Source organism: Theobroma umbraticum, unplaced genomic scaffold (genome assembly GCF_002168275.2).
Source record: "Theobroma umbraticum cultivar Fairchild unplaced genomic scaffold, ASM216827v3 scaffold_147.0, whole genome shotgun sequence".
Taxonomy (NCBI): domain Eukaryota; kingdom Viridiplantae; phylum Streptophyta; class Magnoliopsida; order Malvales; family Malvaceae; genus Theobroma; species Theobroma umbraticum.
This window is the reverse complement of record NW_018397259.1, coordinates 1,756,310-1,779,039: the sequence shown is the minus strand read 5'-3', so window position 1 is coordinate 1,779,039 and position 22,730 is coordinate 1,756,310. Positions and strand designations below refer to the sequence as shown.

At 33.3% G+C, this 22,730-nt stretch overlaps 2 protein-coding genes across 3 annotated transcripts in view; both read right to left on the bottom strand.

The window, feature by feature from the left end:
- Positions 1–10,397, bottom strand: part of NRPC2 (nuclear RNA polymerase C2) — a 30,086-nt gene extending 19,689 nt beyond the window's left edge. The window contains exons 1-14 of the mRNA XM_021427824.2: positions 10,162–10,397; positions 9,477–9,635; positions 9,260–9,381; positions 8,378–8,470; positions 7,278–7,350; positions 7,083–7,173; positions 6,906–6,958; positions 6,703–6,767; positions 4,942–5,047; positions 4,725–4,835; positions 2,855–2,914; positions 1,529–1,564; positions 1,371–1,421; positions 1,200–1,298 (exon numbers count right to left, since the gene is read on the bottom strand). Coding sequence (XP_021283499.1) covers positions 1,200–1,298; positions 1,371–1,421; positions 1,529–1,564; positions 2,855–2,914; positions 4,725–4,835; positions 4,942–5,047; positions 6,703–6,767; positions 6,906–6,958; positions 7,083–7,173; positions 7,278–7,350; positions 8,378–8,470; positions 9,260–9,381; positions 9,477–9,614 — 1,098 coding nt within the window. The 5' untranslated portion in view covers positions 9,615–9,635; positions 10,162–10,397. The remainder of the gene's footprint in view (positions 1–1,199; positions 1,299–1,370; positions 1,422–1,528; positions 1,565–2,854; positions 2,915–4,724; positions 4,836–4,941; positions 5,048–6,702; positions 6,768–6,905; positions 6,959–7,082; positions 7,174–7,277; positions 7,351–8,377; positions 8,471–9,259; positions 9,382–9,476; positions 9,636–10,161) is intronic.
- Positions 10,398–16,411: 6,014 nt separating this feature from the next.
- On the bottom strand, positions 16,412–19,590 carry LOC110415699 (Leucine-rich repeat protein kinase family protein). 2 transcript variants are annotated; one of them, XM_021427393.2, is made up of 2 exons: positions 17,249–19,590; positions 16,412–17,130 (listed from the first exon to the last, which is right to left on the bottom strand). In XM_021427393.2, exons 1-2 carry the CDS (start codon positions 19,587–19,589, stop codon positions 16,805–16,807), a joined length of 2,667 nt encoding a protein of 888 aa, XP_021283068.1. In that variant the 5' UTR covers position 19,590; the 3' UTR covers positions 16,412–16,804. The 2 variants fall into 2 exon arrangements, with proteins under 2 accessions (XP_021283068.1, XP_089639611.1); XM_089783485.1 differs by having other exon boundaries at positions 16,873–17,134; positions 17,254–19,590.
- Between the last annotated feature and the right edge of the window lie 3,140 nt (positions 19,591–22,730).

The window sequence follows — 22,730 nt, the reverse complement described above, 5'->3', positions numbered from 1 at the left end:
CATTCTCCAATTATTAGACTTGTCAGCTAAAAAGGATCCAAAAGTAAGATACAGATATATATCTATAGCAATGAGTCATTATAATTAATTTTCCCAAATAAATAACTTTGCCAAGTATCTAGGTTTATTGATTCCTTGCGTTCCTTCAGTTTTTTCTTTGTGCAGCTTGCGGCTTGAAGTGCACAGAGACCCCTATATCACCCAAGACACAGTGCACAAAAGGTGCTTGCCTGATTGAACTGAGCCCAGGCACTAATTGTTAAAATTATTAGTGTATACATTAAAAAGAAAATTCTAATTATTATACAATAAAATTAATCTACTAGATTTTGCACACTCGCTACATGGGTGAAATAAAATGGTGATTTAAAAAAATAGAAATTCTCTTTTTATAAAAAAAATGGTGATTATAAAAATAGAAATTTTCTTTTCAAAAAAAATGAAAGTAAATGGTGATTTATCAATTCATTTCACTAACTGAGTTGATGTCACTTGACTCATGACATCAAACAAAATCAAAAGCATTATATGTAAGTATAGATGATTTTGTCAAACGCTAAAGAGTTTGATTCACTACATTGCTTAATATGTTCCAAGAATTATCGTAATTAACTGAAAGGTCATTTGACTTCAATTTTTCAATGAGCATTTATCTGTAACTCTACTTCCCCCCTCTCTCTTTGTCTTCTTCCTTCCACAATTTCACTCTCATCCTCATCTCCCTTCTGTTCTTCTTCTTTATGTATTTCATTAACCTCCCATAAATTTCACTCTCATCCTTTTTTATTAATTTACAGTCCCCAACTGTTTCAAGTCCCAAGATCTATCATTGATTTTTTTTTTTAATCAAGTGGTCCTGTCTGTCATGCAAAAAGCCATGCTCAAAATGTTGCAGCCATGTCAAACACCTTTTTCATACCAGAATGGTGCCTAGATTACATGACTGAGCAATATTGAAGATTTGGACAGTAGGTACATTTGATTGAAAAAGTAATTTTGTCAAGCTTAAGAATTGTTAGTGGAAAGTGAGTGGCCACCACAATCAGAACTCCCACACTCAGCCCTATTATTCTCTAGCAAAGCACTTGATGAGATTTTCAATTGCTCCAACCTTACAATGAGGTCAAATTCCTTTGTGATATATTAACATTTGACAGAAAGAAAGTGAAAGTACATTTATATAAAGTTGAACCAATTACCCTGTCATCCATTGCATCCTTATTTACCAATGCTTCCATCATCCGTCTCAACATCACAGCAACATACAAACATTTCGGGCGAAAATTATTGGAATGCACCTAACATAGGAGAAATCATGAACATCATTGGCAAAATTTTCCCATAATTTTAAATGCTGAAACACAACTTACAGGAACATTAGCAAGAAAGACATCACGGAGAATGGCCAAAGCTCTGCCCTCCTATAAACAATATCAAGAAATTTGGATTCTAATTATCATCAAAAGCAAAAATAGATGTTCATAGCAGACAAATTTATATAAAGAAAAAGGGAAAAAGAAAAGAAAACCTTTTCAGATGGACTATAATATATGGTTCTTTTCACCTGCAATAGGAAGCAATGGGCATGAAAAATGAACCAAATTTCTAAGGGTATAATACTCATTAAGGAATAATACTCAAAAGTATAATAACAGTATCTACAAATACACTGCTTACTTAGGATTGGAGTACAAAAAATTACTTGGACAAAAAAGCAACAAACAAGCACAAAGCAGATTCAATGGATTGAAGCACCTGATAAACCTCAAAAATAAATATGAAGTTTTCCTTCCAGACAAAAATTTATCCAAAATCTAGAAGTACTCTAAAATATGTGAAGCATATCCACTCATGCAAATAAGAAACTACCAAATCAAAGGAATTGCTATTAAGTCGGTTATCTGAAGTTAAAGTGCAAAACACCAGCAATGACTGTGGAATCTTGGGCTTCTATTGCCTGTAACAGTTGGTGGTTTCTTCAATTGCCATTATAAATCTAAGACTGATATTACAATCCAAGGATCCTTTTGTAGAAAAACTTAAATGTGCCAAAAATTCAACAAATAGCTCAACCACAAAGATAGAAAACCGGCCCAGAGTTTAGCCACTAAAAAGGTCCAAATGCCCATTAAACAATGAAAAGGTTGTAGCTAATGCCAAAACACAAAAGAAAACATTTTAGAAAAGTCCAAAAAAAACCATGTGTTATAGCATAACTTGAGTGGCATAGTGTTAAATGTTTTAAGACGTGCATCCAACCTAGAACCAATTAACAATAGGTAGAGAAACCCAACTTGAAAATAAGACCATAGGAAACCCAAGACTTAACTGATGTGGGATACCACTTAACACTCCACCTCACGTGTAGGCCTAGTACTAACAAACTTGAAACACACGGGCCTACCATGTGGACAAACACGTAAAAGAGCAACAAGCAACAAGAACAAAAACAAAATTGTCTCTGAAACCATGATAACCATCCAACCCAAAACCAATTGGCAATAAGTGGCAAGGCCCTCTATATGTATATGCTCAAGATACCCCAAACTCAACTATCTTGGATTTCTTTTTTCACAAATTTGAGACATACTTTGAGTCTTATAGTTTTATTTATTGTTTTTACTTTATATGCTTACAAATAATATAAGTTAGAAGGCCAGTAAGTAGATCACTTTGCATGTCGGTTAACATCAGCTTCCACCATTCCCATTACAAATAATTTCTTTTAGTAGTCAGCCCAATCAATCAGTATTGTAGTAATGTTCCAGAAAATTCCCAGATCAAGCAGCTGGTTTGATCATTTATGGTAAAATTAATGAAACCACTGAGTAAAATGTTGGCAAAAGCACTGCACCTGTCTGTCAAGATACTCCAAAGCTTGCTGTTGGGTATATATACCATAACTTACACATTCCTGAAATAAAACCATAGTGCTACAATAATTAGAATACTACCATAAAAGTTAGGTTAGAGTCTTGGGTAAAAAGAACGAAAAAAAGATGAGGTAACAGCCCAAATTGCACAATTTATGTGAGAGAAGCAACTACGGTGCCAATGCTTAGCAAATAAATAACAGAACACTTCATGGGCCTGTTTTGCAACCCTCGTAAGCAGTTCTAATTTGAACTAGTTCAGTATCAAATCTTGAATAAAAGGTTTCAAACTAATTGGAGTTTCATATAGTTCAAACTTTGATATTATCAAACATCAACTGCATGAAAATTTAAAAGTTGATTTTGAAACGATTTATATGATTTAAATTAGAAATAGTTCAAATTTGAAACAGTTCGGAAAGTTGTCAAACAGGGTACTATAAAAGCGTAGACAAAATATGAAAATGTTTGTTTTATGAGCACTTTGTGTACAATAACTAATCTAAGGAAAGAACACTGAGTTAGTTAAAAATCAAGATGCCAAATAAGGAAACAACTGAAAAGAATAAACAAAAAAGCACATTTCATTCCTACGAATGCAATACCACTAAAATTGATTTTTTTTTTTTTTAAAGTGACATCCAATACCCAAATAAATTCAAGTAACCCTTAGTTCAAAGTAGTAACAGCAGTCTATGTCAAATGCTTTTTTCCAATCTGCAAAGTCAAAGGCCACGTCTCCACAAAGTGTCAAGAAACTAACTTCAAAATTACAACATCCAACCACATGATTTCAAATGTATTCAATATTAGAAAGCATCGGGAGTTAAAACTAAAATACCAGTGCCAATTTGACAAGATACTATACTAGTCTAAAATCTAAGTCAAAAACTGCAAAAAGACCACAATAACAATGGCAACGAAGCAGCCATGCAAACTATGTCTGATAAGGAAGCAAGAATTGTATACAGAGAAAACAATATCTTGTTTGATGAAAGTTTCAAACATTGAACAGACAGACCAATGAAAGAGAAAGAGAAGACATGGGTAGTTATACCCATGTGTAGAAACCAACACATCCTGCATGGACTGATTCTCTGCATTCTCTGATTTAGAAGCTTTAACTCAAATGATAAACAACAGTTAGTAACATATTTTCATGTTTTTCAGTAGGTTAAGTGCCATAACAACAACAACAACAACAACAATACTGGAGATCCTTGCATCCATTGTTTAGAGACCAAAGAAAATAAGATCTAAGAATAGGAAACCAAGACGTGCCCATCCCCATATGTATTATATTGGCTAAGTTCAAGTATCCTAAATTTTGAAAACTATGACTAGTCATGATGATGCAGAACAAGTTGTGTGAAAGCACCTAGATGGCTCATGTTGAACATAGCTTTAAAAAACAAGAGATTTTTTGGGATTGCATTTTGGATAAAGGGCTTCAGGCTGCATGGATGAAAGGATAGAATTAAATGAAGATATCAAAAAAAAAACCTGGAAAACCAAGATAAGCAGTTGTATTTAGAGATTAGAGAATCACCATAATTTCAACCTCATTAGCCATGGAAATAATGACACCTTCCCATCAACAAATATGCATTTGCTGCTACCTCACCTTTTACCAATAAAAAAAATATATTTTCCATATTCATCTCAGCCACAATTATATTATGCACAAGATATTTACCAACCACTTAACACTAAGTCCCATGAAGCATGATCAATAAGTGAAATCTCATGTTTCATTCCCAAGTAATCAAGCAATCTATAACTAAAGTCTTTTATATTCTTTCTTTGAAGACAAAGTTTATGATCCTTTGAATTCTTGACCACATAAATTACCTCAATAGAAGGTAAAAGCATGGCACTCAATAGAGGATCTCTTCCAACCATCTGCACAACCTCCTGATCACACTCCAGCCCCATTGCTTTCATGACTACCATAATTGGAACCTGTAGAAAACAAACAGAAATAAATCCCAGCCAACAAGTCATAGAAGAGGAAAAAATATACATGAAAAACTGAATAAGGAAAAGACAGATGGTGCAAGAAAAAGACCTTTTTCACAAATTGATTGAGATATAAATATATCTTCCCTTTCTCCATTTGAATAACTGTTTTGCTTTTTATTATCTCTGTGCTGCTTGTCACAGATGCATTTATACTGAAGACAGAATAAAGAAAGAAAAGTTTCATAAATATAAATGAAGGAAACATAACCACCAACACTACAAATTGGAAGAATTTTAAAAGGTGATATAAAATTAATAAAACTAGACACCCTTCCAATGGAGCAGCAATTAAAATAACAAACATGTAAGCAAAACATATCAACTGGAGAAATATGACTAAATCTCTAAGTACTCAACTTAGTGATAACAATACAAAAATGAATAGCTTTATATATGATATAAGAATGTAAGCACCACAAGTTGTACAGTGTTCACATTTACTACATAATCTGTATTACTTTGAGACATATTCATAAACTCAATTAAGGCATTCACTACAAGCATCAAAATCATAAAATCTTAGATAGAAAAGAAGAATCCTCTTTAATCTGTGTTTTCACATAATCTAATATTCCAAAAACTTGTGCAATCAGTTGTTGAAGAATTAAACTGCCTTTTATGATTACTGTAAAGTCCAAAGGCATTTCATAAGTTAGCCATGGGGCTCAATAATGTCTGCATGCCTTCAAACAATCCTTGAAATATTCCCAAATATCTAATAAGGTTTTATCTTATCTTTCTAAAAAGATCAACTACTCTGCAAAGGGAGCTGATGAAAATTGTATGTATAATATGAAAGGAATCAGACATACTACTTGCAAGAAAAAGTTGGCACAAAGAAACATACAAAAAATTCATAACAAATTTATTCACTTCCAAAACCACCTTTTATATAAATTAACTTCTTAGTACTAGTGCAGCATCTGTTTTTACATCACAAACTCAAAAGTCAAAATACTTCCAGAAGTATAAATTGCATGCAAAACCGTGTAAAAAAGGATGTGGATCGTGTTTTACACACAAAAGGGTCACATTCACACGTTATACCCCCACCAAACTACTGCTCAATTAAATTGCATTCACTCCCTAAGTGCGCATCCACAATCATTCCTCTTATCCAAAGACTAATCATTGTAGAGAAAGACCTATCAAAGTATATTCCGGTTTATGATAATACAATGGTTTTTAAAAGGCATTAGATTTTAGCACATGACTATTAAATAACAATAACATTTATTAACTCAATTGAAATAAAAATTACAAATAAAAATTTCAATTGGTAATATTAACTTTTTTATACAAGTAATTCCAATTGAGAACAATTACGTATCTAAACATAAAAAAGATAAGTACTCATGTGCTTATGAATCATAAATTGTTTCCAATGAATATTGTTAATTATGAAGCCATTAAAAAGATGTGTCACCTCTGTTAAAGCTATATATTTATAAAATAAAATTTAAAAAAAAAAAAAACCTCAATGATCACACTTGCATATTAGTCAAATCTTCTCATGAAATGTTCTTAGACCATCACATAATAAAACAAGAAAATTAGGCACATACTTGAACTTCATTTTTGGATAAATTTTTCTTTTTGCAGTAGTTTGCAGAGCCATATCTTCAGTTTGTAATACTAACATAAACCTTGTATAATTACAAACAAATGAAATGAGCCTTTAGCAACAAACTAAACAAAACATCTAAGATGACAGATGACAAGCAAACGACAAACAAATAACTGGAGAAAATCAGATAGTAATATATATAGGAAAAGATGTATTAAAATTAAATAAAAAAAAACTCACATCCCCTTTTTGTCTGTATCAATAATCATTCTATTCTTTGAAAGTTGTTCTTGTATTAAAATCACCTGGAGAGCATGAAAGCATTATTATATGATGGTGAAAAGAAAGTAAAAATGAAAGCAACAAAAAATTTCTTTTGTTCAAATTGTGGGATGATATGCTAATTGATGCCAAGGAGCAAAAATTTTAGCAGTCAAAATCACCTTTTCTGTTCCTTTGATAATAAAATACCCTCCAGGATCAAGGGGGCACTCACCTGAAGTCAAACAAAAAGAAAAGGGGAGATAACAAAAAATAATATTTACAAAAGATTACAAATTCATTAACAATAATTAACAAGAAAACAATCAGCCCACTATTTCAACTTTAAGCAAACAAACCAAGTCTTGCTAGCTCAGTTTCATCTTTTCCATATAACACGCAGCAACTACTCCGCAACATGATAGGCATTCGTCCAATAATAAAATCATTCTGCAAGACCAAAGCTCATATTATATCCAAAATGTCCATTGTCTACCAACCATCCACCTCCAATCACATACCAAAAGACAACGAAAGAAAATCCTTTGCATTACCTTTACCATTCTAGTTTTTTGACCATGACTTTCGTGGATGTACTCTATATCGACCAATATTGGTGCAGCATATCTAAAATTGACATTACACAACACATTAAAACAATAAAAACCAACAAAGATGATGAAATTCAATAAATATAGCACGTAACTGTTTAAATATTAAAAAATCAAATATATGGTTTACTTCAAGTTTCTTCTTGTGGGTGTTGAGGCATGTCTTATCATGCTGTGTTCATGACATGATTCTAGACTGAAAAAAGGCTCTGATCTAATGGTGGGGTAAGGGATATGCTACATTAATACTGTGTGACCCAAATGCCTTTGTTTTGTGACCTAGGCTAGAGAAGGTATTTGTTGGTCTTCTGGAATATTTACTGCAAGGAGGAGCTTTATATGGCCCAGGTGGCCACAATTTCCAAACTTCCCGCTTCCTCTTGATTTGTAATTTACATGACCTCTCCTCCATCTTGACTTGTCAAGTGAGAGAGGTAGGAAAAGGAAAGAAAGGAAAATGGGGTTTGATCAGAAGAAAAAGGGAAATTAAATTGCCCTTTGAGTTGTATTATTTACAAGTATGCTCTGTCCTCGGTGAATCTCTAGTTGATGTTGTCTTGCATGTTTGCTCTGTTCCTGATGACTCTCAAGGGGTTGCTATATTGCTTACTAGTGAGTGTGATGTTGCTTTATATTTCCGGAGGATATTGTCTACTATGTTTGGTGTTGTTTAATGGTTAAACGTTGTCCTGTATGATGTTGTTAGGCATTGTTTTCTGTTTGTGGTTAAATGTTGTTTTATGAGCTGTGAATTGCGCCATTATGTGTGGGTGTTATCTAGTGTAACAATCTGGTTTCATTAGGTGCTTTTGTATGGACAAAACCTAGTTGGATTACTGTTTTTTTTACCACACCTTTGGCTTTTCCAAGGTATTGTATTAACTCTGTGATACTTAATAATATACCACATTTGATTGAGCAAAAAGAAAACTAAGTCAAAGAAGCTCTAAGATCAAACAAAAAACCGTTAAACCTAAAACCTAAACCAGGGTGAAAAATATTATTAAGTCTTAAACTCTTAAGAAAAATAAATGCACACTTACGTCATGTTAGATAACCGGCATTCATGGGGATTAAGTTTTTGCATAATTGCATTAACCACCATGGAAGGTTTACCTATTCTGACATCCTTAAACCTGCAATAAAGCATAATTCAATTATATCTAAAAGATGCATGTTTATTGTGTGTCTCTGTGAGAAAGAGAGATAAAATACCCACATAAAACAAGGACAAAGAATGACAGATATCATCAAACACCATCTTATTATGTAAATTGGACAAAAAAGTAACCCCAAATAACTAAACTTACATGATAAGCATTTTGTATGTAAGATGACTTATCTTAAATGGACTCATTCCTGATTTTCCTTTTTTTTTTTTTGACAAGTTTTATCTTTTTAAAGCACAAGGACTCATTCCAGATAACCACTTTGAATCTCAAAGTGCAAGAAAAGAAGAACAAATAGAGTCATTTCCCACCATACACGGATCATATTCCGCACTGCTCTGTACATGCTTAATGTAGCTGACCCAAAGATTAGAAAACAGCTTTATTTGCTGTTGATATTGTATTTGGAGATTCAAAGTGGTTGCATTAAATGGAGCTCTTTAAGATAGACCATCCTATATAGAAAAATGCTAACCACATTATTTAGTTATTTTGAAATGTTTGTGATTATATTTAATGGAGCTATTCAAGATCAATCATCTTATATACAAAAATACTAACCTTTTTTTTTTTTTGAAAAGCAAAAATACTAATACTAACCATGTTAATTAGTTATTTTGAAGTGTTAAGAGTTCTTTTTTCCCTTTTAACTTCAAATTTTCAAATGATTAGCTAAATATAATCAAGTAGATAAGTATTCACACAAAGAAGGAAAAAAAAGACACCCAAAAAAAAAACCACACAAAACACTTTTACCTGACATAAATACTTGGATCGACCCCTGATACAATCTGATGATTGGCTTGCACTATCTTCTTTATACCAGTATTTACAAAGTAATTAAACGAATCCAAGTGTTGCTTCACCAATCCTCTTATCTAAATCTCCGCATTGAAAAACAATTAAAAAGAAATCATCATAATCATGTTAAATGAGGTTCAACTACTATTAGAAACATCTTAAAAGAATGTACCTTCAAAAACTCAGGGATCAGTTGGAACTTATCAACAGCAAATTTTATAGGAGAAGCAAGCTTTTGCTTGTCAAGATATTGATCACCAACATACTGAAATGAATTTTGGGTGTTTGATCTTTCTCGCTCTAGACACATTGATCAATTCCTATAATTATCCTGCAAAAAAAATAATCAAAGGAATATTCCATTTTAATGAAAATAAAAATAAAATTGGACAAAATTGAAAATTACTGACAGTCCTATTAGAACAACCCAAAAGATTAAGACTTGAGATTCTAACAACTTGAAAATTTAAAACTCGATTCCTGAAATGAGAGGTGTAAAAATTATAATACAGAAAAAGAAAACCTCCAATTATAAGAATTTTATGCGCCAATAGTGTTTAATTACGAATTTTTATCATTACGAAAAATTGGTAAATAAGCAATCTTACTGCACCTTCTCTCAAAACGAGTCCCCAGTTTGAACTTTTTTTCCCCAAATTAAAAGGTTTAGTGAATTTTTTTTTAATCCATAATTAAAAGATCGAATCTGAACTTTTGAGTTAAAAGAATTATAGAACACTAATTTCTTTTTTTTGTCACATGTTTTCATGGAATAATCAAAAGCTCTAAAAAATCATAAACCCCAACCTAACCCTAAAAGTAAAAATTAAACAAAAAAATGGTAATTATGGTTTCACCTTCGAAAGCAGCGATTTCTTAAAAGCAATCAAGGAAAAATGTGAGAGAGGAACCAGACCAAATGTAAAGCTCAGAGAGAGGAAGACGAGTGTGATGGGGAAAATTGAGAAAAAAAAAGACAAAAAAAACGAGTCGTCAGGGAAAGAGGAAGACGGAGAAGAAGAATGTGAACTGAGGAAGGCAAGAACCTTAAAGAGGTTGCTGCGTGGGTGCGCGCCAAAGAGGAGAACAGGGCTTTTTTTATAGTTTTTTGTATAAGAATTTTTTATGGATAGTTTAATTGCGCAAATTCTGGAATCTAATTCTAGGCTAACTCTACTGCAAAATTAATTAAAATAATTTTTTTAAAAATAATAAAAAATCTATTTAATAAGTTAACAGCTAAACAAAATGAATAATTTTTAAACTTGTTTATTTTATATGAATAATATAGATAATTTTTAAATTAACTTACTTTATTTTAAATGTTATTTAATTTTTATTTTTATTTTATTTTTTACTTCAAAATATAAGAATATTATTATTTTTAATACTAACATTATATCTATCTAATTTAATTCACTTAAAATTATTATTATTATTATGACTTATTATGTTAAATCTTACACGCTTACGTCAATATTTTAACAACATCTATTTCACCTTTATAATTTTTTAAATAATTCTTACTGCTTTATATTAAAGTTTTTTAACTATTAACTTTCACAATAATTATTTTTATCTTTACTATTATTCATTCATAAATTAAAACTTATAAGCCGTAAAAAACTTTAAACTTAAGAATAAAAATTAAAATATTTAATTTTTAAAAATTATGTTTATTTTATATAATTAATTTATTATATTAAATTTTACATATTTACGTTAATATTTTGACAACTCTTGTTCCGTCTTTATAATTTTTATTACTTTATGTCAAAGTTTCTCAATTAATAATTTTCACTATAATTATTTTTATCTTTACTATTATTCATGCTTAGATTAAAATTTATAAACCATAAAATACTTAAACACGAAAATAATAATTTAAAAGTTTAATTTTTTCAAAAATTATATTTATTTAAAATAATTGACTTATTGTGTTAAATTTTATACATTTACATTAATATTTTGACAATTTTTTCACCTTTATAATATATTAGGTTAATTCTTATCACTTTACCAGAAATGTTTTTCAACTACTAATTAATACTATAATTATTTTATTTTTACCATTACTCATCCATATATTAAAATTTGTAAGTCATAAAATACTTTAAATTCAATAATAAAAATTTAAATTTTTAATTTTTTCAAAAATTATGTTTATTTGACATAATTAACTTATTACGTTAAATCTCACATATTTACATTAATATTTTGAGAATATTTGTTCCACTTTGATAGTATTTTATGTTAATTTTTACTACTTTATGTCAAGGTTTTTCAACTACTAATGTTTACTATAATTTCTTTTTTTTATACTATTATTCATGCATAGATTAAAATTTGTAAGCCGTAAAACACTTTAAACTCGAGAATAACAATTTAAATATTTAATTTTTTCAAAAATTATGTTTATTTTACATAATTGACTTGTTACGTCAAATCTTACACATTTATTTCAATATTTTGATTTTTTTATACTTTTATAATATTTGATGTTAATTCTTATCACTTTACCTCAAGGTTTTTCAACTATTAATTAATATTATAATTATTTTATGCTTACTATTACTCATCTATACATAAAAATTGTAAGCCATAAAACACTTTAAATTCGAGAATAAAAATTAAAATAATTAATTTTTTTGAAAATTATGTTTATTTGACATAATAAACTTTTTTTTTTTATAATTGGGGGAAGGGGGATTCAAGCTCTACTTTTTAGGCAAGGAGATAATGTACCAACCAATGACTTATTACATTAAATCTCACACATTTACGTCAATACTTTGACAATCCTTTTTCCATCTTTATAATATTTACGTTAGTTCTTATAGCTTTACATTAAGACTTTTCAATTACTAATTTTCGCCATAAGTCTTTATATCCTTACTATTATTCATGCATAAATTAAAATTTGTAAACTGTAAAACTCTTTAAACTCAAAAATAAAAACTCAAATGTTTAATTTTTCTAAAAGTTATGTTTATTTGATATAATTAGTTTGTTGTGTTAAATTTCACACATTTAAATCATTATTTTTACAATTCTTTTTTCACTTTTATAATTTTTACATCAATTCTTACTATTTTACGTCAAAACTTTTTAACTACTAATTTTTATTGTAATTATTTTTATCTTTACTATTATTAATGCATAAATTAAAACTTATAAGCCTTAAAACATTTTTATGTTTATTTGAAGTAATTGACTTATTATGTTAAATCTCACATATTTACATCAATATTTTAACAATTCTTTTTCCACTTTTATAATTTTTTATGTTAATTTTTACCGATTTACGTCAGGGCTTTAAAGGTACATCAAGCCTTGAAGAAAGTTAGATGCTATGATGATGTTGGACCTATGGCAGCACACACACTCACTCAATGCTGTTGGAAGTGATGCAGCAGAAGGCTAAAGGCAGTGTGCACCTAGACTCAAAGGCAGAATCAAATCTGTCTGAAGCACATACACAAAAGCTAAGAACCATAAAACATGGCTCAACTTAATTGCATTTGCATTTGATTCAATCTACTACAAGTATATATAGGCAGAGTAGTGAACAAGTCTTCAACTTCTCCCACTAAGTCTGCTGCATTGTCTACAATAATGCACACTATGAACTAATATCCTAACATAAAGAAATATAAGCTGATATTACAAAGCATGGGAACTTGATACAAAGGTCAAATGATATCAGAAAACCATAAGCCTGAGCTATGCATTCCCTATGCAGCAGGATAAGAGAATGAACCAAAAATATCATAATGATAGATAAGTTCATTAGCTATAGGCGGTAACCTGTGCTTATCAAATATGTGACTTGAAGCAATTATACTTAAAAAAGAAACAAAGTCACACTCGATTGAGGCAGTAGTAACTTTTCTGCAAAGAAGCTTGGTGAATGAAATGCAATATCACCAGCAAAACCATAATCTGGTTGGTCAAACAAAGTCTGGTTGCAGCATAGCTAGCCATTCCTTCAACAGAGAGTTTCTGCCTTCAAAACCATAATCCTAAATCAAAAAAGCTTTCAAATGTAGAGAATACCAAACTTTCATTTGGAATTTTAAATATTAGTCAAGAATGCCTTCCGATGCTATGGCAGCAATGCCTAATGTTATAAATGTCATTAACTACGAATAAATCAAGTGTTAATCCCTCAATGGTTTTTAAAAAGTTGCAGCAATAACCTTTACCCATAAACACATTATTTTTTGTCATCACGATCTTGTCAGATTCAAATAACACTTTCACCTCAACCTTACCTAATAAGGCCACAGATACCAAGTTTGCCCTTATATTGGGAACATGAATAACATCATTCAGAGCTAGGGTCTTGCCAGATGTGAGCTTGAGAAGGACTTTTCCTTTATCAAGAACTTGAGCAGTTTGAGAATCATCAAGGTATATTGTCTCTTCTCCTTCCCCTATTTGAGTATAGGAGGTAAAGGCATTTCTATTTGTACAAATATACCTAGTAACACCTAAGTCTACCACCCAGTCCTTCACACTAGCCACCATATTTACTTGTGAAATGATCGCAGCAATTACATCATCGAACTCATCTACTTTGACCAAGTTGACTCTTGGATTAGCAGGTTTGTCATTTCCCTTTGCTCTTTTCTTGCATTGTGCTGCACGATGCCCTAGCTTTCCACAAACAAAGCAACTACCTTTCTTTTTGAAGGTGGGATGAAGAGCTTTGGATTTATGATCAGGTTTATAGGGGTACCTTTGTTGACGCTGGGTTTTACCTTGTACTAAGTTGGCTTTAGTTGCAACTTCCTTAGCTTTGGAGGCCTTTATCTCCCTTCGGGTTGTGTCTTCAATAATGATGTGCACAATCAAATCTGCAAGTGACAATTGTTTTTCCTTGTGCTTTAGTTGTTGCTTGTATCCATTTTAAGATTCTGATAGCTTCTCAATCAACAACCCAGTAACGAACTCTTCTTACAAGTTGATTTTTTCAGTCTTTAAATCATCCACCAGTTTGTGGTATTTATAGATTTGACTTTTGATGTCCTTATCATCAGTCATCTTTCCAGCGATAGAAGATGCCAATCACAAACTTCTGTTTCCCAACATCTTCAGTAGTGTATTTAGCAATCATTGACTCCCATATTTGCTTTGCTTCCTTATAATAGAAAGTGTGCTAATAATTGTATGCCTGCATACCTTATGCGCGTGCATCCATGGTTCCAGCATCTTAACATCATCTGGCTTGGAATCGGTTAGCGCAAAAGCCACCCCATGAACATCAAGGATTGAAAAAATCCTCTTTTGCCATCTTTTGAAGTTTCTGCTATCAAAGACTTTTATTTAAAAATATCTGGAAATGGTTTGGCATATGAAGCCGAAGGCATAGGAGGAACGGTCAATGCAGTGGGAGCCATGGTGGAACCATTTACAGCGGTCGTGGCAGTAGGGGTAGAGGCAACAGTAGGAATAGTGGCAGTAGCATTATTGACGTGGGAATCCATTATCCTTAAGATTGTTAGAGGTGATTATAAAAAATATAAAATATAAAATAAAATAAGTAAAAATAGTAAGAGGAAGTTTGAGGCGTGGTATCATTGTCCTTAAAGATAATTTTTGCTCTTTCGGAGGATGAAACTCAGTGCAAAAGGACTGTAGCGATTATCTTCCAGGATTCAACAGACTCGTCCTTGGTAGTTTACACAAACTATTAAGGGTTGAACATGAACAACAGAACAAAAAGAAAGAACCTAGTTATCGAAGGAAGGAGGCAAAGAAAGCTTAGAAGATGATAAGCTTTTTAGTGTGTATTGAGAGTGAAGGTGTGAGGCTGTATTTATAAGCATGGAGTAAGGTGAACGTTGCACCAAATAAGGTGCGTTGAACCAGATTAGGAAGTTGAGAAAAAAACTCAAGGAGTTAGAGAAAAACCTGGTCATCTTATTTACTGAGTCAGATAAACTTTGAAAAGGTAGGTAGAGTTTTAGTATGATTCAATCAAAGCTAAAAACTTTAAAAAAAATTAATGCCTAAGTTCACTTGGACATAGCCCACGTGTATGTTCGCGGGGAGGGAAAATTTGAAATTTCTCAAGGTTTGACACATTTTTGTGTGCGCGCGAACCCACTACATTTTCTTTGTTTGCAACGAGCTCATAGTGTGTTTTCATATATAAAGTCTTCACCTTTTAAGTATCTTGATAATGTAGGATGTTTGAATCTTATGAAATGTATTATTTTCCAACACTTTCAACCAAGGCTGTTGTGCAGGGTATATGCTTGACAAACAGGATAAACCATGCAATGGTAGTAATCTTGGACTCCTGAAGCTTAGGCTTCATTACGGATCAGATTTTTTTTTAATATTGTCTTTGGTTCTAAAAGCAAAGCAACGAATACTCTTGCTTTTGCACTTAGGCTAGCTGGCTCCGGAGCATTAGTAGAGAAATGCAACTTTCTTTCTTCAACGCACAATTCCTTTTAATTCTTTGTTTTCTGAGAATCCTTCTTAATGCTTTATTTTGGTTTCTTAGCACTCCTTTTGCCTTTCCCTCAGGATGACCTAGTAACACTGCAGTCGCTGCACGCTATCTGCTTTGAATTTTTTTTCTTTTTCTTGTGAGTGTAGATTGGAACTAGTTTGATACATTAAGGACACAGATCAATGCCGTTTGGAAAAGATGAGTATCATATCCTCTTTCATTCAATAAGCTGGACTACCAGACAGTTCAGACAATTCTTTGTTAATTGTCATAAAACTATTTCTATGACATTTGTGAATTGTTTTTTGAACTTCTCATCGACTTCCATGAGCGTAGACTGATTAAATTTATACTTGCCATTTCATATTGTAAAAGGAAATTATGATGTGCTATAACACAGATCGCAGATGTAAGGTTGAACAGTAGCCCCAAAAGTATAACTTCAAGTTTGGCAATGATCATATCCTGGGCAAACCATTCCCACCTTAATGCATTCCCCCATTTTCTATATCTCATCTGAGCCGTCTGCTATTAAGTGGAGAAAAGCAACCAACATTGTGCAACATTCCACACGCAGAAAAGTCCATTTTGGCCTACATAGTATAGCTGGGATAATTAAATAATAGATACGGTAGGAGATCTTAAGGGGAAATTAGATTTGATTATTTTAGTGTACGATCGAAACTTCATTAAAGAAGAAAACCATATCTAACAGAAGTTTGAAAATCAAAAACTTTGATATTACAATTGTAGGCATCTTATGCAGTATGACACGGTATTCTTTCGGATTGAGCCCCTCCTCGCAATTACCAACCATCCAGTCTGCTTCTGACTTAGATTACAAAATGTTTTTACTGATTAAGGATTCCAACCCAAACCATGCAGACCTTTAATCCAAGAACACTCTCCAATATTTAAGACAATTTCTCAAAATGGAGTGGAACATGAAAATCCAAGCCCCCATATGGATTTCCCGTCCAACAGAACCTAACTATATGGTTCAGAATGCAGAGATCCCAGATAATAATTGTTGTTCAGTTTTGCCTTATCTCTTGAAGCATTTCCACTACCTTCTTCATTTTCGGTCGCTTGGCAGGTGTGCTGTCAGTGCAGAGTAACGCCACCTTCAAAGCTGCAAGCATTTCTCTCCGCCAACCAAAGGAAACAGTGCTAAGCCTTGCATCAAGTATCTGCTCAGGGGTTTCACCTCTTGCTGGAGCACCATGAACCCATTTCACCAAGTCTACTCCCTCACCAAAATCCTCATCAACTGGTAATCGAGTGGTGAGGATCTCAAGCAGCACAACCCCATAACTATAGACATTTCCTGGTGCAGTGACTTGCATTGTATATGCATATTCTGGATGAAAAATATAGAAATATAAATAAATAGAAAGCAAAAAGATTAAGCTATACAGGGACAAGAACAAAACCAGGGAAGTAAATGTTACACCATATTATACGGTAATGCTCATTACCTGGGGGAATATACCCAAAGGAGCCGGCCACAGCACTGATACTTGCAGTACCTTTGGATGGATCTAAGAGCTTTGATATTTCTATCTCCCCAACCAATGGCTTTAAGTCTGCATCTAAAAGTACATTTCCAGAAGAGATATCAAGGTGGATAACTGCAACATGATGAAGGAAAGCCAACCCTTCGGCTACACCAATGGCAATAGATAGTCTTCTGGGCCAGTCAGGCTGATATTCTGACTGCTTTGAGGACTCATGAAGAAGTTGAGCTAGTGTTCCATTGGGTAAATATTGATGCAACAGAAGAGCAACATCTTCATAGATGACAAAACCAATAGGTCGTACAAGATTATCATGATAGAGCTTGCTTAGTCTTTCGAGCTCCCTAATCATCTTGTTCTGGTGATGAATTATGGTTCTGTCCATGGACTTCAGCCTCTTCACTGACAAAACCAATCCAGAAGGCATAACTGCCTTGTAAACAGTGCTGAAAGTCCCATTGTTGATCTTATTTGAATCCTTTAAAGTGGCTTTGATTACAGCATCAAGATCTACAGCCTGCCTGAGATTCTCAACGAACACATTCCCAGCTATTATTGTTGGTCGGCTACTGGTTCCTTCATCTACAATGCCTGCACTTTTTGCTGCCTTTTCTTGTCTCTCCCTCATCATAAAGAGCAGAACCACTACAGTGACTGATATAAAAACTGCAAGACCAGAACCAATAACAGCTAGTATAATCCTGTAAGATACCCGATGGTGGTAGTTTGCCCGGTCAGAAACAATAGAGTTTGCACAAGAGAAGCTCAATGGATCCCCACAGAGCCCTTTGTTTCCTTGGAAGCTTGAATTTGGACTCTTCTGGAATGGTACAAATGTGGGTATAGGGCCAGAAAGCAGATTATTTGAGAAATTAACCTCAATCAAGCTCAACATGCCCTTAAATGCTGGTGGAATATTACCAGTAAGCTGGTTACTGGAGACATCCAGAGAAACCAACTTGTCCAGTTTCCCTAATTCTGCAGGCAGTTGACCATGAAGATGATTGAAGCTCAAATTTAAAGCTATCTGCAAGTTGCGAATACGACCAATATCAGGTGGAATACTTCCAGTCAAATAGTTGCTCCCAAGCTGCAATTCAAGCAGTTTCACACAATTTCCAATCTCATGAGGGATTTCCCCTTTGATTGAATTCTGACCCAAGAGCAAGTACTGCAATCTTGTCATATTGCAAATTTCATTTGGTATGGTACCATTAAACCTGTTGTTGCTTAAATCGAGCTTGTTAAGATTCTTGCACCCAAGAATTGATCTTGGAATATCTCCAAACAGACTGTTTCCAGAAAGAATCAACTCTTGTAGATTCATAAGTTGTCCGATCTCAGAAGGAATTATCCCAGTAAATCCATTATAGGCTAAATTTAGGAGTGTAAGATTAGTACACTGAGCAAACTCTGAGGCAATTTCACCAGACAGATTGTTATTATCTGCTTCAAAGTATGTGAGGCTACTAACATTTCCAACTGTCTTGGGAGTCACACCAACAAGTTTGTTATTCCCAATTCGAATGCTAGAAAGGCCTCCGCAGTTACCAATTGATTCAGGAAGATCACCAGTAAGTCCGTTCTGAGTCAGAACCAAAACTTCCAGCTTCCCCATGGCAAAAATGCTCTTCGGTATTGGCCCATCAAGCTGGTTTGAATGAAGGTTCAGCAATTTAAGTTCAGAAACCAAGCCTAGATTATCAGGAATCTTACCGCCTAATTGGTTCTCATAGGCTGTAAAAACTCTCAAATTGGTCAAACGGCCTACCCAATGTGGAATAGAACCACTCAATCTATTGCTAGAAATATGAAAGTCCTGCAACTTTTCTAGGCCTTGAAGTTCTTCAGGTATCTCTCCTATAAGTAAGTTATTGGACAAGTTCAATGATCTAAGGTTTCTAAGACCACCAAACTCCACTGGAATATAACCTTCAAACTTATTTAATGACAAATCAAGATATTCAAGGTCTGACAAATTTCCCAATGCTGAAGGAATCGGTCCGTTTAAGTTATTATAAGAAAGGTCAAGCTGCTTCAATGATTTAAGATTGGAGATTAGAGTAACATTACCTCTAAGCATACGCCGAGAAAGATCAAGTCTTTCAACAAAGGAATGGTTCAAACCACAATGAATGCCTTCCCAGTTGCAGTATTCGGTGTTGTTGTCACCCCAATCTGCTACACCACCCAGCTCTTTGTTAATGGCTAACAATGTAGCTTGGTCATTGAGCTGAGCATCCACAAGAAATGATTTTGATAGAAACCCAACTAACAAAAATGAGAAGCACAGAAATGCCATTATTTTAGCTTATCTTTAATAATTACACAACTGACTCTTCTTCAATACAAAATCTCAATAACATCACTTCCTGATTACACCCACTTTGCTTTTCAATGTTTCCTTCCGTTTTTTGGCCTCCAAATCTCAAATTTTGGAGTGAAAAAGCGGTGAGGAAAAGAAAAGAGAGACAGACAGAAAAAGGAGACCAGAGAGAAACGAAAGAGAGGAAGGACGGAAAAAAAGAAACGAGGAAGGAGAACAGGAAACACGCGGAGAAGGGCGGAACGAGAGAAAAAGGAGGAGAAAGGGAAGACAAGAAAAAAGAAAGAAAGGGAAAAAGGAAAAGAGGAAAGAAAAGAGTAAGAAAAGAGAAGAAAGGAAAAGGAAGGCGGAGTAAAGAGCAGGGAAAAAAGGAAGGGGAAGAATGAGAAGGAGAGGAAAAGAAAAGCCGTGCCCGAAGATTTGGGATTGGAGAAAACGGAAGGGCATTGAAGCGAGTGAGGTGTTATCGAATGATGTTTTGAGTTTTGGTATTGAGGTCGGTAGTATTGGGGGGTTGTAGGGGAAAGAAAAGGAGGAGAAGAAGGGGAAAGAAGACGTAGAAGAAAAGGAGAGGAAAAAAGAAGAAAAGAAAGAGGAAAAAAGGAAAGGACAAGGAAAAGAGAGAAGGAAGAAAGAGGAGAAGAGCAGGAAAGAAAGGGGAACGAAAAAAGGAAAGAAAAGAGAGGAAAAGGTGAGCTTGGAGCTAAAGATACCACCTCCGTATTGATCAAAGCATCACAGTTTACAAAAATGGGACTACCCAGAGATAAAAACCCAGATAAGATCAACTTTTTCCAAGAAAATCCATTAAAGATTGTCAGAATCCTAGCAGTGAAGAAGAACCAAGCAACCCCATAGACTTAGGAAAAGAAAGGATTCCCAGGAATGATTACAGCGAGAGAGAGAGCCAAAACACGAAGAAAGAAACAAAAGAGAAGGGATATTATCATAGAACTTGGGTTGAAAGAGGAAATGAAGGGTAGTTGGGCATGTTAGTCTAGATCAAAGACGATGATCAGATTTTTGCAGAAACCAAAACAAAGCAAAGAAGGCAAAAGGCTAAAAGTAGGGTGAAGGGAAGAGAATGAGTAATCAGTAAGGAGAGAGAGAGAAGAGTACAGCCAAAGAGAGAAAGAAAAACAGGAGACAATGTACTATGCTTGGGTACAGGTGTTTTTGGAGAGAGAGATTTGCGGGTCTGAAAAAGAAAAGAATACTTTGTCACGTAAGCCTTTTTCACGAGAAATGGGCAGTGATGAGTGAATGAAGGCTGCACTGCTTCAAGCCCTGTCTCTCTCTCTCTCTCTCTCTCTCCCAGACTGGACGAGACTGAAAACTGAAAAGTGTCATGGGACATGATACTGCCAAGGATATTTATTACGCCAAGGATTTTTTTTTCTCCGCACAGAAAAGAAATTTAAGTTTTTTTTTTTGCAATATTATTATTCATATTGACAACACTTTTTTACAATTTTATAAACAAAATTAAAATATTATCATTTTTTTAATTAATCCTATTAATTTGTTGTTACTATTTTTAGAAACAGCTTACAATTATGTAATAATCATTTAACATTGCTTTTAGAATTTAACCACGCATAAAATAATAATTATTTATAAACTATAAATACTACTAACAATTTCTATCATGTATGGGTTTAGTTTAATTTTATGTTGATTTTGTATGATTTATTTATTAATTTCTTTCATGGATAAAATATTTGATATTATTTTATCATAAGTTTAATTTCTTCATATGTAATGTAATATGTAATATCATCAAGAAAAAAGAATATGCCATTAAAATTCAAATTGTATTGCCCTAATAATCCAAAAAAGATTGTACACAATGAGGAAATTAGGGAAAGTGAGTAGAAATCCAGCCTTGGAAAAACAAGCTTTCCAGAACCCAAGAGGCTATTTCCCAAAATTATTATTGATTTTGAGAAGAAAACAAAGTTGTACATAACCTAGAATTCCCCACTTGGTGTGGAGGACATAATATATTCCCATATGAAATTTATAACTCCTAGTGGACAATATTTCCCATTGCAATTTTCTGTCAAATTACCTATTCATATCATAAACCAGTGCTCAACCTTCACTTAAAAAATAAAAAATAATTTATAGTTTTGAATGAATTGAGTTATAAATTCCCCTCTCACAACATTCACATTTAGTTGTAGCAAAATGTGTCAAAAATACAAGATTGTTAGAATTATGCAGAACTTGTGGGATCAGCTACTTCGAGCTTTGATTTGTCTCACTGAAGGGCCCCCTAGAGACGTCCCAATTAAGAGGGTCCTAATCAACAATGTAACATGATGATTAGATACATGTTGGTTTCATTTTTTATCTGGCCATCGGACCAAATCCACTGTTTATTGGTCTAAATCTGTCTCCTCTGCTTATCGGTGTGTCATTTTGGTGAAGGGGAAATCAACTCTTGCTTTTTCGTTTGACAAATTTTGTCCTTGGACTTTTGAAAGTTTAATTAGCATACGTTTAAACAAAGGAAGTGGAATCTGAAATCAACTCTTGCTTTTTCATTAGACAAATTTTAACTGTCCATTGATTATTTCTTTTTTACTCAATTAAAACTGAGATTTTATTTGTGTTCCCGGAAGAGAACTGATTAAGAAAGGACCTGTTCAGTCCTTTGAAGATTGTAGAGAGGCATCACATCCACCCCACCTAGGCATGAGAATTCTCAAATATAGGGCATTGAGCTCCAACATGAGCACCTTATTGGGACAGAAAACCTCATCAACAGAGGAGGAAATTTCTGATATCTAGTAAATTGCTATATATTGTGCTTGGAGAAAATAATGTGGAGATGACGGGGCTGTCAAATACGATGTGTGGGACAACCCATTGGTCCAAGATTTTGCACAATGTTAAAAGAATTGGTGGTTAAAAGGTTAAATCTCTTAGTCCTGTCACTCTATAAAAGCTACTGCAATATTTTATGTCTGGTGTTCTAATTTTCAAAGCTCCTTTGGAAAGCACACTTTGTCCTTTAATTGTTCTTTCAACAGTATGATTCTCCCCATTAATTAAACATTCTTATGTTATTTAACAGTATGTTTTTCCTGACACACTGTTCACTAAAACCAT